The sequence below is a fragment of the Oncorhynchus keta genome, chromosome 25 (genome assembly GCF_023373465.1).
Source record: "Oncorhynchus keta strain PuntledgeMale-10-30-2019 chromosome 25, Oket_V2, whole genome shotgun sequence".
In the NCBI taxonomy this organism is placed as follows: domain Eukaryota; kingdom Metazoa; phylum Chordata; class Actinopteri; order Salmoniformes; family Salmonidae; genus Oncorhynchus; species Oncorhynchus keta.
In genome coordinates, this window is record NC_068445.1 from 31978583 (window position 1) to 31995844 (window position 17262).

The window sequence follows — 17262 nt, forward strand, 5'->3', positions numbered from 1 at the left end:
ATCCTCCACAAAAACAAGAATACTGGACACCAGGGAGAAACGGAGGGAGATTTCCTGATTCTGAATTATACTCAGGTCTTACTAGCTACTCTGTTGTTTGTTGGTATTTGAGACAGAGCAGGTGAGATACACTTCCTGGAATCTCAACTGTGATGTCATCATAGGTCCTCTTCAGCAGGCCTGAATAAGCACTACTCCATCCTCTGGCCCCTTAACAAATCCTCCCTTGTGATCACTTACCTTACATGACTGAATTGGCTAACGTGAAGCTGCGCTTAGACCAACTCAGTCGTGTCAGATTAGTGATGATTACTTACTTCAAAAGGAATAAAGGAGAACAGAGGGATGCATTTACCAAGTACTGGAATAGGGCCTCTCTCTCCCTGGTCAGCTCTGCAGAAGTCAGGGGATATTGATGGCTTTTTATTTCTCTGCTTGGCTACAGTTCACTTTATTCCATTTATGTGGGAAGTGTGAGGACGCTGGCGTAAACACTGGGAGCTGAGTGGAAACTGGGCTTTCCTGTTGTCTCTCTGACTCTGGGAGCATTCGGACAGGGGATGAGGATCTCCGTTCAGCCTTGGCTGAGACACACTTGCATAAACAAACAGGAATATGTATGGTTCTCTCTTCTCCATTCACATTCTCACTATGTCCCTGTGCTGTGACCTCAACCAGCCTCGGCATACAGCGCAAGTACACAGCACACATACACACAGATAGGGGCATCCCTGTACACCCCAGACTTTGACAGAATCTCACAGGCATTCATTCAACCGTTGGCACTCTGGGCTCTGTCAGTTACGGCCCCTAGTCATTCTAACATTTCCAGGCAGAATCTAAACAACTAAGCACTCATTAGACTCGATACACAACACACTCCAATCAGCAATGAATCACAAAAGATAAGTTGACAGTTGATCACTTGTTATGGAGCCATCTTCAACGAGATCTTATAAATAAACCATCAGCTCTTCACAGTTCAAATCTCTGTTGATCATGTCTGCCTTTTCACTATCAACTCTGAGCAAAAAGCAACAGTGAATCCACTGATGACCAATGAAAACCCCTTTCAGTTTTTGGGATGTACCAGCCCATGGTTTACACACTGTTGTGCCAACCCAACCCGTACTATGCTGGCTCGGGTATAGAGCAGCTGGGACAACAAGGATCTGTCATGGGTCGCCATGTCATCTTCTTATTTCATTCAATTTAAAAGGGACACCACCAAAAAATGACTTCAAAATAGATATGTTATTTTCATTATCTTGCATATATCTGAACATATGACAGTTCCATGTTATTCAGATTAGAGAACACTATACCACTCCTGGACCAGCAGTGGTTCACATTCATGACTAAACTATTTAATATTTTTGGATCACCTGAGGACTGGTTGCCAAATACAGTACCTGTGCTATAGAGACTGTTTGATGCTCTGATTTTCTTTGGAATCATCTGTGATCTGGCAGTTTTTATTTGACACTCGTAGGCTGGTTTCAAGCTGCATCTCAAAACAACGAAGGACCCTTGTATGGCAGTGGTACACTGACTGCAAACATCTGTCTCTTTCTCTCTGTCTGTCCTATCTTTGACCCAGAGTGCAGCCAATCCATAAGTATGTCATTATTACTGTGAGATAACCACTAGGCCAGCCATAGGAACACTGCCTTCTCCTGCGTCACTGCTCAACTCCACAGAGAGCCTGTAGCCACATTACACCATGCACAACTCTGTGTGTGTGTGTGTGTGTGTGTGTGTGTGTGTGTGTGTGTGTGTGTGTGTGTGTGTGTGTGTGTGTGTATCTAACGGTGCATTTCTCAGAGAGAGAGGAACACAGCCTTCTCAGTTTTTTTATGTATTCAGATAGACGGGATGCTGTATCTTATGGCATTAACAAGACATAAGAGCCATAACATTCTCATTATTTTATGGCAAAAACACAACATAAGAGCCATAACATTATCATTAGTAACGTACTGCAATGCCAATAATTTCATCAGTTTGGATCCTTGGTCGAGTCTGAAGTGAAGGGATAGGCCTATGTGCACGTGAAAGGATATTTCCTTAAAGATTAATGAAGGTTAATAACTAAACAGCTCCGAAACTCTCCACCTGCCGAACACACAGATTATGACCTAACACAAACAGACGGTAAACATGAAATTGACAGAACCGAAGTGCCCAATCAGACGGTTGTTTGGGGTATCGAAGTTTTTAAAAAAGGCTGCATTTTGCTGCACGGAGACCACCATAGCATTTAGATTCCGATCACGTCATTGATCATCATAAAATGTGCCACTGCCAACTGTAGCAAATGATCATCAGACCAGAGTTTGACCCCAGTTCTAGTCATACTGTCTGAACATGTCGAATATTGCGAAAGAATGGTTACGGTTTCACTGGTGGGCTCTACTACAGTCTAATCATAATCACGCAGAAAACAATTCGTTAAATCAAACGTAAAGCTGATGTGCGGGGTTATTTTTTAAATTACATTTAGAGGGACCTTTGTTCACAAACGTAGGGACTGTCAAACGATTTTATCCTACAGGCCTAAACATACATAGGCTAGATTGGACATCCATTGAGCTAGGAATGGATACATTTAAGGGTTTAAAAGCCTATCATAAGCAATAAAACATGTGGCTTGGTGATGAAGGTGGTGGTGTATGGTATAAAGTAGATTTTAGAGCAGCATAGCATCTATAAATATCATGTTCAGAGACAATTTAGATTGCATCACTGTAGCATTCAACACAAAATGGAATTCGAACCCCATTCTACGCGTCAAAATGGTTCATTCATTTTATTAGGCTGTTTGAAGACCTACCTTCTCTTGCTTTTAACAGTACCGTATTGGCCACAATATTCTCCAGCTCCATCTAAAATCCTTTGATTTTGCTGAATAGATGCGTTGTTGTTTTTACGTCGGCACAGCAACACCTTGCTCTTCACGGCTAAATTGCTTTTCGTTTTACTCAAAATCCATATCAAATGTATACATTTCAAATTCCTTGAAAGTCTATACACAGGCTATCGAGGAAATCCTTGTAATATTAACTAGGGTATGGTTCATATTGTCGGCTCTGAATACAGCGTCCGGAGGGCATTTCCATTCTAATTCCGGAGACTGTTGTGTTTCGTGCGAAATTTTGTGCGGAATCAAAGAAGGATAGGACTGTTGAGCCATCAATACATCCCGAAACAGCCCGAAACCTCGGCAAGACCTACATCCTTTGGTAACGCATTCGTAACAGCGGCTGAAGCACAGACCAGTAGCACTGGTGGGAGTTGGTGAAGTGTACTAGACTCAACGTGCTCCACCTCTTGGTGCGTAATAAAAAAAAAAAGGGCTGTTTTTTTTTTGATCTTGGTTGTAAACGTTTGGCGGAGCTCTAAGCGGTTTCCCCCGTGGTTCTGGTCAATATGTCGGTTACATTTGGATGTGTACAGTGTCCAAAGTGTACAGTCTATGGAAGTTCAATGATTTATAGTAAGAGTTCGCAAATCTTGATACACCAAGTTGGTGGTTCCAATATTCCAGTCCATCGCCCGTGGAACACACAGCCAGTCGGAAGGGGCGTGTTCATATCTGGCCCATGACGTATGCGTTGCTGAGTATGCCTGTCTGGCTGTCAAAGACATCTGATAGCGGCACATTCTTGCCATCCCCTCCCAATGCAATGCCAAGCGGTAGAACTGAAGATGAAAGACCTTGGGAGAAAGAATGATATTGATAAAGGTGATGTTCCCCATACATAGGCTATTGGTCCGTTGTTCAAATGCTGTTTTTCATCTGACATGGAAAGCCTAAGAACCGCGGTGCACAATAACATATTTGAATTATGAAAACTGATCAAACACAACATCCAATTATCTCAAGATCTCATACAGGCCTACCAGTAGACTTTATGCCATTGGTGATTCTCTGCCTGTCTTCTAAGGTTCATATATACTGAACAAAAATATTAACGCAATATGCAAGAATTTCAATTGTTTTACTGAGTTACAGTTCATATAATGACATCAGTCAATTGAAATGTATTCCTGAGGCCCTAATATATGGATTTCACAAGACTGGGCAGGGGTGCAGCCATGGGTGGGCATAGCCCACCCAATTGGCAGCCAGGCCCACCCACTTGGGAGCCAGGCACAGCCAATCAGAATGAGTTTTTCCCCACAAAAAGTCTTTATTACTAACAAAAATACTCAGTTTCATCAGGTGTCTGGTCTCAGACGATCCCGCAAGTGAGGAAGCTGGGCTGGCGTTTGTACACGTGGTCCGCGGTTGTGGATGTACTGCCAAATTCTCTAAAACAGCATTGGAGGCCGCTTATGGTAGAGAAATTAACATTCAATTCCCTGGCAACAGCTCTGGTGGACATTCCTGCAGTCAGCATGCCAATTACACGCTCCTTCAAAACTTGAGAGATCTGTGTTGTGTTGTGTAACAAAACTGGAACACGCTCGATCACTCTCCTTCTTGGTCAAATAGCCCTTACACAGCCTGGAGGTATGTTGGGTCATTGTCCTGTTGAAAAACAAATGATATTCCCACCAAGCGCAAACCAGATGAGACTGGACATTTTTACTAAGATTAAATGTCAGGAATTGTGAAAAACTGAGTTTAAATGTATTTGGCTAAGGTGTATGTAAACTTCCCGACTTCAACTGTATGCTGAGCACTTGTTGGCTGTTTTTCCTTCACTCTGCGGTCCAACTCATCCCAAACCATCTCAACTGGGTTGAGGTTGGGTGATTGTGGAGACCAGGTCATCTGATGCAGCACTCCATCACTCTCCTTCTTGGTCAAATAGCCCTTACACAGCCTGGAGAATTCTTCATCCAAATTGAGGTTAGTGATCGCTGTTCTGATGTCCAGAAGCTATTTTCGGTAATAGTAAATTATGGTGGAAACATTATGTACAAAAACACTTTAAGATCAGCACAAAAAGAAAAAACACAAAATAGTATATTTGGGCAGGAGCCCGTAAAATGGACGCTATACATCCCAGCGCCATTCTCCGTCAGATTAGCTGATCCCACCTGATCATCCGGTTGGACATGACTTCAACAGGGTCACCAAGAGGGATCAGCCAATGAAGTTGGAAGTCCCACCCAGTTGACTACATTAAAATGATGGAAGCCCTCAATGGCACTGCCCATGCTAATATACTAGAGACCTCCATCACTCTATGAGAGACCACAGTGCCTTCTGCAGTAGAGCAGTAATCCATAGTCAGACTCAAATGAAAATTCCCATTTACAAATTAAACAAAGCAGACTTCAGTAATAAAATAACAAAAACTTTTATAGAAAACAAATCTTGTCATTACAATGTGTCTGCTTACACTAACAGAGTTCATCACTGTATACTATTGACTTAGTTCTCAGTGCTATGTTATGAAAATCATAATTGATTTCTCATCAAATGTAGTCTTGTAGACAATCTAAGTTGTGTGGTCTACCCTCAAATCATGCATCACTTAATTCATTGTTTGCTTTCAAACCAATGAGTCATAATCAAAATTAAATCAGTACAGTATTTAGTGTGACTTGCGTCATCTACAAAGCACACATTCTTCTCATAGTCTTCAAAATAATCCCCTATTCAACATATAACTGAGGAGTCCAGTATTACGGAAGAAAATGGAACAGAAGTGCCTTCAGTATTCATCGAGATTATCTGCTTTTGGGATGGATAGGCCTCTGTCCTTCAGTGCGGTCACCTTGGCTTTCTCGGTCTTCTGCTTGGCTTGCTGTTGCAATCGCTGCTCCTCCAGGATCTCCTCTATAGAAACTTGCTGCAAGACGTTGTCACACAGCTTATCAATGTCCTAAAGTGGGATTATATTAAACATACTGTCAACGTACATGTCATGCATGTCCTTCTGGAGAGTAATAGCAGTGGCACACGGGTAAACCCCAGCAACTGATTGTTCTTAACTGATCAAATCAAACTGTATGTCACATACATGCACCAAATTCAACAGGTGTAAACCTTGCCGTAAAATATTTACTTACAAGCCCTTAACCAGTAATGCAGATTTAAAAAAAATAAATAATAATATTTGCTACAAAAATGTATCAAATATAAAGTACAAAAAAAAGTAACAATAAAATAAAGAGGCTATATACAGTGGGGACCGGTACCGAGGCAATGTGCGGGGGTACCGGTTAGTCCAGGTAATATGTACATGTAGGAGGGGTAAAGTGACTATACATAGATAATAAACAGCGAGTAGCAGCAGCATAAAAAAGGGGGTCAATAGAAATAGTCCAGGTATCCATTTGATTAACTGTATAGCAGTCTTTTGCTTGGGGGTAGAAGCTGTTAAGGACCCTTTTGGATCTAGACTTGGTGCTCTGGTACCGCTTGCCATGCGGTAGCAGAGATAACAGTTTATGACTAGGGTGGCTGGAGTCTGACCATTTTTAGGGCCTTCCTCTGACAGCACCTGGTATAGAGGTCCTGGATGGCAGGATGCTTGGCCAGTGAGTTCAAGCAAAGACCATCTTAGAACGATAGGATCCTATATTTCTACTGATGAATATAGCCTTAAGATGCTTTTGGGAAACCAGGCCCTGTGTGTGAATCAGCCATGCTACGTAGGTGACAACTAAAGTTTGGGCTGAAGTACAGTGCCTTGCGAAAGTATTCGGCCCCCTTGAACTTTGCGACCTTTTGCCACATTTCAGGCTTCAAACATAAAGATATAAAACTGTATTTTTTGTGAAGAATCAACAACAAGTGGGACACAATCATGAAGTGGAACGACATTTATTGGATATATCAAACTTTTTTAACAAATCAAAAACTGAAAAATTGGGCGTGCGAAATTATTCAGCCCCTTTACTTTCAGTGCAGCAAACTCTCTCCAGAAGTTCAGTGAGGATCTCTGAATGATCCAATGTTGACCTAAATGACTAATGATGATAAATACAATCCACCTGTGTGTAATCAAGTCTCCGTATAAATGCACCTGCACTGTGATAGTCTCAGAGGTCCGTTAAAAGCGCAGAGAGCATCAAGAAGAACAAGGAACACACCATGCAGGTCTGAGATACTGTTGTGAAGAAGCCGGATTTGGATACAAAAAGATTTCCCAAGCTTTAAACATCCCAAGGAGCACTGTGCAAGCGATAATATTGAAATGGAAGGACTATCAGACCACTGCAAATCTACCAAGACCTGGCCGTCCCTCTAAACTTTCAGCTCATACAAGGAGAAGACTGATCAGAGATGCAGCCAAGAGGCCCATGATCACTCTGGATGAACTGCAGATGAACTCTGGCCTTCATGGAAGAGTGGCAAGAAGGAAGCCATTTCTTAAAGATATCCATAAAAAGTGTTGTTTAAAGTTTGCCACAAGCCACCTGGGAGACACACCAAACATGTGGAAGAAGGTGCTCTGGTCAGATGAAACCAGAATTGAACTTTTTGGCAACAATGCAAAACGTTATGTTTGGCGTAAAAGCAACACAGCTCATCACCCTGAACACACCATCCCCATTGTCAAACATGGTGGTGGCAGCATCATGGTTTGGGCCTGCTTTTCTTCAGCAGGGACAGGGAAGATGGTTAAAATTGATGGGAAGATGGATGGAGCCAAATACAGGACCATTCTGGAAGAAAAAGACCTGAGATTCTGCAAAAGACCTGAGACTGGGACGGAGATTTGTCTTCCAACAAGACAATGATCCAAAACATAAAGCAAAATCTACAATGGAATGGTTCAAAAATAAACATATCCAGGTGTTAGAATGGCCAATTTAAAGTCCAGACCTGAATCCAATCGAGAATCTGTGGAAAGAACTGAAAACTGCTGTTCACAAATGCTCTCCATCCAACCTCACTGAGCTCGAGCTGTTTTGCAAGGAGGAATGGGAAAAAATTTCAGTCTCTCGATGTGCAAAACTGATAGAGACATACCCCAAGCGACTTACAGCTGTAATCGCAGCAAAAGGTGGCGCTACGAAGTATTAACTTAAGGGGGCTGAATAATTTTGCACGCCCAATTTTTCAGTTTTTGATTTGTTAAAAAAGTTTGAAATATCCAATAAACGTTGTTCTACTTCATGATTGTGTCCCACTTGTTGATTCTTCACAAAAAAAATACAGTTTTATATCTTTATGTTTGAAGCCTGAAATGTGGCAAAAGGTCGCAAAGTTCAAGGGGGCCGAATACTTTCGCAAGGCACTGTACTTACTACTCATGTGAGTATATTGAAAAACTGCTACACATTCAACTAATTTGTAGTATATCCCCTCTGGTCTTATCAACAGGCTTACTTTAGCACAAACAAATGACTGTGTAGGCCTACTCTACTAAGGAAACTAAAGCAGCCTTGAAGTACTGATAAAGAACAAGAGGGTGGCATGGATGAATACTTACTATTTCTCCAAGCAAAACAACATTCTCTCCTCTCACAATGAAGATTCCCCGGGGGATGTCTCCAAACTTCTTGCCCACGTGGATGCGCTCGACTGTTTGATGAAAAACTAGGTTGGCTGAAATTAGGTGAAGAGATGAGATAGGGAAAATGATCTTAACCTCCCTTCGATTGCCTGAATGTACCTACTTGTGAATAAGTTACATTATCTGAGTATTGACAACATCAAACTAAGCTAAGAAGGCTAGTGTTTAAACTGAAATATGATTATTAGTTTGTTAATTTGCCATACCAAACTGGTCAATGCTTCTCAGAAACCCAATTAGCGTTCGTCCATCTCGAAGAAGTACAAGATGCTTTTCTGCAAGAAAAAAAGTAATGTTTATAGTTGAGCCAGAGCACGTGGTTACAATGTATCCAAACGTTGCCCCCCACGCCCCACAGTGAGGATACAATGTTGCAAGTTCGCCGCGTGTCAAATGATGACAAGAAGGGGTTCTTTCTGTTCGTTCGTTCATAATTCACCAGTGACTGTGTTTGATCATTATCATCATCACGGTTTTCGAACGTTGGAAATGTTTTGGGCTTTTCACTCACACTTCTGTCTCAACTCAGCCTAACCTTCGCTATCCCAACTTACTGTCTATGTCATCGATGAGACTCGCGGTCCCTGGCATGTAGTTCATTTTGATCGTGTGTAGTTAATCGCGTAGTTATCGTGTAGTGTAGTTAAAAGACAAATCGTTAAAAAGTATATATGTATCCTCTCTACAGGAAGAGCAGGGAACGCATGCTCAGGGAAGCCCTTCCTGTAGAATTGTAACCCATTAACCGCCGCCACATTGGAAAATGTTCTTCTGTAATTTATTATTGTATCCGATAATAGATAACATTGTTATTGTATTTGAATTTCGATATAGTTATTAAAGTGACAATTTAGGCTAATATAACTTGAATAACTGATGTATATTTATGACATTGCATTTTTCTAATAATGTAATACTTTGAATGAATATGCGTTTGTTTTTTAATAAGACACAAACATTAGGCCATTCAAACAACTACCGCGAATTGTAACCATCGAAATTTGTTTAAACAAATTATTGGTTTAAATCGACGCATTCGGTGGGATCTGCTCTAAACTCTGAGCGCCTATTGGTCAAAATACCAAATATTCCACGCACGTGGAAAAAAGGAAAAGGGAGGGGCGAAAATGAAAGGAGCAAACAATGATATATTTAGCTGCCCATGGTCAATGCCTTCAACAACTCGAGAATTTCAATAAAGCTTTTGTTTTTCATATCAGTAAGAGCGCTCCGATTTGACAGTCCATTTTATCACGATTTATTTTAATGACAAACGACAGAAGTGCTGGGGACGCTGCTTGGGTGATGCATCATCAAATGCAGTCGAATCCCAAATCCGCCTGGCCCTCCAATTTCAACTCGGAAAATAATAACGTGAACTGGAATAACGCTATGGTACGACACATTGTATAGCTAATTCATGTCAACACGAAGATAACTAGTTATGTTAATCACATTTTAGAACATACGATTTAATGTTCGTAAACACGCGTTGGTATTTTTGTACTGTATACAGTTGAGCGTTCATTAGCTAGCTAGCTAGTTAGCCTGCGTTCTAGCCAGCCACTTTAGCTAGCTAACCATCTTCTGACCGTTTATCCCATCTACCTAACTAGTGATGTCCTATATTGCTAGCTACCTAACTTGCTTATTTGGTTATATTTGACATGCAGATTGTCTAGTTATGCAGTTTGTAGTGTATGATTTATATCCTAGCTAGTTAATAGCTACTGTTTTGTGATTCTTCCGCTGCTAGCTAACCTTAGCTAGCTATTATGTAATACAGTAGGAAATGCTTTTGCATTCGGTCAGTGTCTTGCTTAATTACTAGACGATTGGATACTTTAGTCAAACAAGTTCTTGAAGTGACGTGACAATAGAGGTCTGGGGTTACTGTTTACTCATGTCAATATAGTTGACTATTTAAACATTGCGGATTTTGAGCCCAGGTAAAAAATTATTATCATATGCCTACAGGACGCTTCCCAATACCCTGGTTACTCCTCAAACTACTGGTATCCCCAGACACATTCCACAGCAGGGCACTATCCAAATGCCTACCCTTCAGGATCTGACGTACAGCCACCTTACAACCCACAGGTACAGTACGGCCTCATGTTATGTCATAGCAAAGGCCCTCTAAATCCACCTCTATACATGGGGATTAAGTCCTAATCCCTCATCTCAAGGGCTCTCACCCTTCCTTGACACTTTGTTACTCACGCACAAATATTTTCACAGACTGGCAGTCTGGCACTCACATTCAAACCCTTACTGATGTAGGCACGCATTCCCTCTCTCTCCCTATCCAGGCAATGCAAGCATATCCAAATGGCCACGGCGTCTATAACACTGGTCCAGGCCAATATCCTGCAAATTCTTTCCACCCATCCAACCCATTCTACTGTGCAGAGCAGATGTCTCCCAGGCAGGCAACAGGCCAGTACCCTAGCCAGGGCTGCCCAGGACCAGAGCAGAGCACAGGCGGGTCAGGACAACCCCCCACCCAGCACCAACATCAGCACCACCACTACCCTGGACCACACTGTCAAGGGGTAAGTGCATTCAACCAGGGCAGTGTTTAACAGTGTCTGAGGTAAAGGCAGTTGGGCATAATGGCTCTTGTCTATTTTCTCCCAGGCCCCTAGCTATCCTCCTGGGTCTTACACACACTATGGGGAAGGTGGTCCTGCATTGCCTGCAAACCCCCAATACCCCACTGGACAGGCCCTTCACCCTAGGCCGCAGGCTGAGGCCTGGGCCCACTCAGGTGGGTATGGGCCCTCACACCAGCAGTGGCAGCCAGGCACCCAACCTCTACACAGCAACTATGGGAACCCTGTCCGCCCACAACACCCCCCAGCCTGGCCAGGCACTGGCACTGGAGCCCCACCCCCCTATGAAGCCAAGGTATGTGTGGAACACAAGGGAGGCATCTCAAAGACCTAAATTGGTCTTTGGTCGTCTCGTCTCCTTTATTTGAACATATTGTTTCTAAAATACCCTCTAAGTGGTACTAATTTTGTTCTTCTTGGAAGAAAGGGGATAGTTCAGAAAAGGTACCATAGCAGTCTTGGGTCTGAATTAATTTAATTTCTATTCATTACACACTAATTGTGTAAGACTATCTTTTTTACCTCCTCAGGACCAGCACTACCCAGGACCCCACCAGCACCAGTGTGCCCCACAGGTGGGACCCAAACCCAGACCAGCCCCCTCCCCTAACCCCACTAATGGCAAGCCCGTCGACTTCAGCTCACCTCCCCAGATGTACAACAAACCAGGACGAGGGGGGGTGCAGGAGCCAAAGCCTTCCCAGGGTGAGCCTCCAACCCAGCCCCAGGGGCCAATCGGGCCCCAGCCCCTGAGCGACAACCCCAGCTTGGCCAAAGTCCAGCAGGTCATGGCCCGGGTGCTTTTGCTCCATGAGGATGTGGATGAGTTTGTGGGTAAAAAATCGGACAAGAGTTACCGATATCTGGAGGAACTGCTGACCAAGGAGCTGCTGGTTCTGGACTCAGTGGAGACCCAGGGACAGGAAGTGGTCAGGCAGGCCCGGAAGGAGGCTGTGCAGAGGATCCAGGCCATCCTGGACCGGCTGGAGAAAAAGGCCTTCTGAATTGGACCGGTTCTGGTTCTAAGGGTCTTACTGTTCTTTTTTTGTGACATTTGAATCTAAACCGGTCCCTTGGAATTAAATGCCCAATTATGTTTGTTGACTACATCTCCTGGATCGTAAAGGTTTAGACTGGTTCTCAACAAGGACTTTTGGTTTGGAATCAGGCCAGCTTATGCTACTTCACGCAGGTGTGATCAGGAACATAAGAGATGCCATGTCAAAGTATTCATGATGGCAAATGTAATGGTTGTACATATCAAGTCATGACTAAGTTATGGTGTTGTTGGGTTAGTTTTCATAACCCGACATTAGTGTCCATGATGGCTTAAAGCATCGGTTATGTCATGCTTGTGCCAGTGTAATATAGTCTTATAATGGTGGTTTCATATAGTGTCACCATGTTCATTTCAAAGTAGGTAAATGTTGCCCCTTAATCACTGATAGGGTGAGATGTTTTTGCTTTGTTAATAAGGCTTGGATTTGGCATAGGCTAATCTGATCCTAGATCTGTGTTCAAAGGCCACTTCTACCATGAGTGTTCCATTCACCATGTTTTCTTACATGTTGCGAACCATTTGCACTACCATGAGATTTTCCCTTCATCACTCACCCTAACCTTATCACCCACCTGTCATTGTAAGCAGAATGCAAACAGTGTGCATTCACACACATCCTTCCAAATTGCTGCAGGGATTTACATTAAGGGTTGCCCCATTGCCTTTGTCAAGTTAACTGGGCGGTCATGCAAGTTGAGCCTGCTCTGAGGTTGCTCCATTAGTCAGGTGATATGTTTTTAAGAAGTGAATACAACCAAACTGCAAAGAATTTCAATAGCCTAAAACTGATATCCCTTTAGGTGAATGACAGGATTTATGGCAGTTGGGCAGGTCACACCTTTTTTTACTGATTTAAAAAAAGTGAAAGGCAGGCAATATGGCGCTTCTGCTTAATTTACATTTGAGCAAGTGATCATAATATTTGAGCAACCAAAAAATGATCCTGACTTGCCTTTGTAGACTTTATCAATCCCTAGGTGGGTAATGTTACACACACAGTATCTACAAAGGTAGAGTCAATTGCTTTTCAATGCGGTCGATGGAAGAAATTCAATTAATGACTTAAATTTGCTCAATGGAAATATTGAGGAAGTTTGAATTCACTCCCTGAATAAATTCATGTTTTAATTCCATCTATCCTAACCCTGGTATGTATGTATGTATAGTAGTTGGTCTACAACTCCTCCACAATGCTTTTGCCATTGATTGGTGTTAGACATTGTAATTAAGTCCAGTCCTAGGATCAGTTTAGTGTTATTCTTCAAAGGACGAAAAGGAAAACTGACCTTAGACCCTGTTCAATTACTTCCTTCTTTAGAGTAATCTCTGACCTTTCTACCACAGTTTTACCTTTCATGTTCATATCAGACCAGGACCCATATCCATAAATCGTCTCGGAATATGAGTGATGATCTAGTATCAGGTCCACCCTGTCCATATAATCTTATTCATTATGATCTAAAAGGTGAAACTGAACCTAGATCAGCACTCCTACGTAGAGGCTTTGTGGATACGGGCCCAGTGATATTTTAAGGAAGAAGGATTGAAACAGGTGGTTGGGGTCAGCTTCATCCTACAGCACTATGATTGGATGTTTATTTATTTCAAAACCACAAATCAAATCACTTTCTTAGATTGTGTTAATTTCTTAGAAATCAGCTACTTTGTTGATCAAAATAAATAATAATAATCATGAGTGCCATAATATCGGCAAGTGCTTTTTCAAATCGTTATAAAAAAATCTACTTTAAATCTCTTAAGCTTTGCATGGATCAAAATGTTCTGTTTGTCATGTTTCTTTTTTTCCTGTAATGTTATTTTTGTGTTCAGATAGAGAACCATTCGCTAACTAAAAAATATCTATATTTGTAACAGGGACCAAGGTCCTGTCTACAGCGGTTTCTGACGTAATGCATGTTTCCAACAGAAGATGGGACTATTTTCCTGACTGATTCAGAAATGACTACAGCTCAAACAGATGAATTGCATTAAATGTCAGTACATTTTTCAAATGTGTTATGCATGTTATTGTATAGTCTTTTGGAAAACATACCATAAACACTCAAAATTAACAAGAGTTTGTCATATGATAGGTGGTAGAGAGAAAATGAAAGACGTTTGAATGAAGTGAGGGGTAAAGAAAGTGAGACAACACACTGCAAGCTGATACACAGTACCAGTCAAAAAAGTTTGGACACACCTACTCATTCCAGGTTTTTCTTTATTTTTACTATTTTCTACATTGTAGACTTAAACAATGAAATAACACATGGAATCATGTAGTAACCAAAAACTGTTAAACAAATCAACATTTTATATTAGATTCTTCAAAGTAGCCACCCTTTGCCGAGTGGCGCAGCGGTCTAAGGCACTGCATCTCATTACTAGAGGCGTCACTACAGGCCCTGGTTGGATTCCAGGCTGTATAACAACCGGCTGGGATTGGGAGTCCCACAGGGCGGTGCACAATTGGCCCAGCGATGTTAGGGTTTGGCTGGGGTAGGATTGTTCTTAACTGACTTGCCTAGTTAAATAAAAAATGACAGTGTTGCACACTTGGTGCTCTCTCAACCAGCTTCACAATGTAGTCACCTTGAATGCATTTCATTTAACAGGTGTGCCTTCTCAAAGGTTCATTTGTGGAATTTCACTCCTTCTGAATGCGTTTGAGCCAATCAGTTGTTTTGTGACAAAGTCGGGGGGTATACAGAAGATAGCCCTCTTTGGTAAAAGACCAAGTCCATATTATGGCAAGAACAGCTCAAATAAGCAAATCGAAATGACAGTCCATCATTACTTTAAGACATGAAGGTCAGTCAATCCGGAAATGTTTTATAACTTTTACATTTCTTCAAGTGCAGTTGCAAAAACAATCAAGCACCATGAAGAAACTGACTCTCATGAGGACCACCACAGGAATGGAAGACCCAGAGTTACCTCTGCTGCAAAGGATAGAGTTAACTGCACCTCAGATTGCAGCCCAAATAAGTTAAACAGACATATCTCAATACCAACTGTTCAGAGGAGACTTTGTGAATCAGGCCTTCATGGGGAAATTGCTGCAAAGAAACCACTACTTAAAGGACCCCAATAAGAAGAGACTTGCTTGGGCCAAGAAACACAAGCAATGGTCATTAGACCGGTGGAAATCTGTCCTTTGGTCTGATGTGTCCAAATTTGAGATTTTTGGTTCCAACTGCTGTGTCTTTGTGAGACGCAGAGTAGGTTAACAGATGATCTCTGCATGTGTGGTTCCCACCGTGAAGCATGGAGGAGGTGATGGTGCTTTGCTGGTGACACTGTCAGTGATTAATTTCCTGGACTGGTACTTCCGGCGCCGACAGAGATGGCCGCCTCGCTTCGCGTTCCTAGGAAACTATGCAGTTTTTTTTACGTGTTATTTCTTACATTAGTACCCCAGGTCATCTTAGGGTTCATTACATACAGTCGAGAAGAACTACTGAACATAAGAGCAGCGTCAACTCACCATCAGTACGACCAAGAATATGACTTTCACGAAGCAGATCCTGTGTTCTGCCTTTCACCTAGGACAACAGAATGGATCCCAGCCGGCGACCCAAAAAACGACTTCGTTAAAGGGGGAAACGGAGCGGTCTTCTGGTCAGACTCCGGAGACGGGCACATCGTGCACCACTCCCTAGCATTCTTCTTGCCAATGTCCAGTCCATTGACAACAAGGTTGAGGAAATCCGAGCAAGGGTAGCATTCCAGAGGGACATCAGAGACTGTAACGTTCTTTGCTTCACGGAAACATGGCTCACTGGAGAGACGCGATCGGAATCGGTGCAGCAAGCTGGTTTCTCCACGCATCGCGCAGAGAAGAGGGGCAGGGCGTATGCTTCATGGTTAACGTGACGTGGTGTGATCATAACAACATACAGGTACTCAAGTCCTTCTGTTCACCTGATTTAGAATTCCTCACAATCAAATGTCGACCGCATTATCTTCCAAGGGAATTCTCTTCGATTATAATCACAGCCGTATATATTCCCCCCCCAAGCAGACACATCGATGGCTCTGAACAAACTTTATTTGACTCTTTGCAAACTGGAATCCATTTATCCGGAGGCTGCATTCATTGTAGCTGGGGATTTTAACAAGGCTAATCTGAAAACAAGACTCCCTAAATTTTATCAGCATATCGATTGCGCAACCAGGGCTGGAAAAACCTTGGATCACTGCGATTCTAACTTCCGCGACGCATATAAGGCCCTGCCCCACCCTCCTTTCGGAAAAGCTGACCACGACTCCCTTTTGTTGATCCCTGCCTACAGACAGAAACTAAAACAAGAAGCTCCCGCGCTGAGGTCTGTTCAACGCTGGTCCGACCAATCTGATTCCACACTCCAAGACTGCTTCCATCACGTGGACTGGGATATGTTTCGTATTGCGTCAGACAACAACATTGACGAATACGCTGATTCGGTGAGCGAGTTCATTAGAACGTGCGTTGAAGATGTCGTTCCCATAGCAACGATTAAAACATTCCCAAACCAGAAACCGTGGATTGATGGCAGCATTCGCATGAAACAGAAAGCCCGAACCACTGCTTTTAATCAGGGCAAGGTGACCGGAAACATGACCGAATACAAACAGTGTAACTATTCCCTCCGCAAGGCAATCAAACAAGCTAAGCGTCAGTATAGAGACAAAGTAGAATCTCAATAAAATGTCTCAGACACAAGAGGTATGTGGCAGGGTCTACAGTCAATCGCGGATTACAAAAAGAAAACCAGCCCAGTCACGGACCAGGATGTCTTGCTCCCAGGCAGACTAAATAACTTTTTTGCCCGCTTTGAGGACAATACAGTGCCACTGACACGGCACGCAACTAAAACATGCGGACTCTCCTTCACTGCAGCCGACGTGAGGAAAACATTTAAACGTGTCAACCCTCGCAAGGCTGCAGGCCCAGACAGCATCCCCAGCCGTGCCCTCAGAGCATGCGCAGACCAGCTGGCTGGTGTGTTTACGGACATATTCAATCAATCCCTATCCCAGTCTGTTGTTCCCACCATTGTTCCTGTTCCCAAGAAAGGGCCACATCATTGTTCCTCAAGTTCACCTCCACCCTACCTGACAC

At 42.8% G+C, this 17262-nt stretch overlaps 3 protein-coding genes across 4 annotated transcripts in view; 1 reads left to right on the top strand and 2 right to left on the bottom strand.

Annotated features, from left to right (window-relative positions):
* The window catches only part of LOC118373255 (G protein-coupled receptor kinase 5-like), a 70098-nt gene extending 66525 nt beyond the window's left edge, over positions 1-3573 (bottom strand). For both annotated transcript variants that reach the window (XM_052479119.1, XM_052479120.1), the window contains exon 1: positions 2834-3573. In XM_052479119.1, the coding sequence (XP_052335079.1) occupies positions 2834-2885 (52 nt within the window). In that variant the 5' untranslated portion in view covers positions 2886-3573. The remainder of the gene's footprint in view (positions 1-2833) is intronic.
* Positions 3574-5296: 1723 nt separating this feature from the next.
* Positions 5297-9230, bottom strand: LOC118358525 (U6 snRNA-associated Sm-like protein LSm1). Its single transcript, XM_035736458.2, has 4 exons — positions 9038-9230; positions 8690-8758; positions 8400-8515; positions 5297-5840 (listed from the first exon to the last, which is right to left on the bottom strand). The coding sequence occupies exons 1-4, from the start codon at positions 9081-9083 to the stop codon at positions 5670-5672; spliced, it is 402 nt and encodes a 133-aa protein (XP_035592351.1). The 5' UTR covers positions 9084-9230; the 3' UTR covers positions 5297-5669.
* A 354-nt stretch (positions 9231-9584) lies between these two features.
* Positions 9585-14170, top strand: LOC118358524 (BAG family molecular chaperone regulator 4-like). Its single transcript, XM_035736457.2, has 5 exons — positions 9585-9878; positions 10461-10583; positions 10796-11038; positions 11124-11393; positions 11629-14170. Exons 1-5 carry the CDS (start codon positions 9750-9752, stop codon positions 12100-12102), a joined length of 1239 nt encoding a protein of 412 aa, XP_035592350.1. The 5' UTR covers positions 9585-9749; the 3' UTR covers positions 12103-14170.
* The last annotated feature ends 3092 nt before the right edge of the window (positions 14171-17262 follow it).

Excerpts from the sequence above, each read along its gene's own strand:
- LOC118358524 (XM_035736457.2), top strand. The coding sequence starts at position 9,750 with ATGACAAACGACAGAAGTGCTGGGGACGCTGCTTGGGTGATGCATCAT. Across the intron at positions 9,879-10,460 it reads TGAACTGGAATAACGCTATG|GACGCTTCCCAATACCCTGG; the intron begins GTACGACACATT and ends ATATGCCTACAG. Across the intron at positions 10,584-10,795 it reads AGCCACCTTACAACCCACAG|GCAATGCAAGCATATCCAAA; the intron begins GTACAGTACGGC and ends CTCCCTATCCAG.
- LOC118358525 (XM_035736458.2), bottom strand. The coding sequence starts at position 9,083 with ATGAACTACATGCCAGGGACCGCGAGTCTCATCGATGACATAGACA. Across the intron at positions 8,759-9,037 it reads TCTCATCGATGACATAGACA|AAAAGCATCTTGTACTTCTT; the intron begins GTAAGTTGGGAT and ends TTTTTCTTGCAG. Across the intron at positions 5,841-8,399 it reads TTGTTTTGCTTGGAGAAATA|GACATTGATAAGCTGTGTGA; the intron begins GTAAGTATTCAT and ends ATCCCACTTTAG.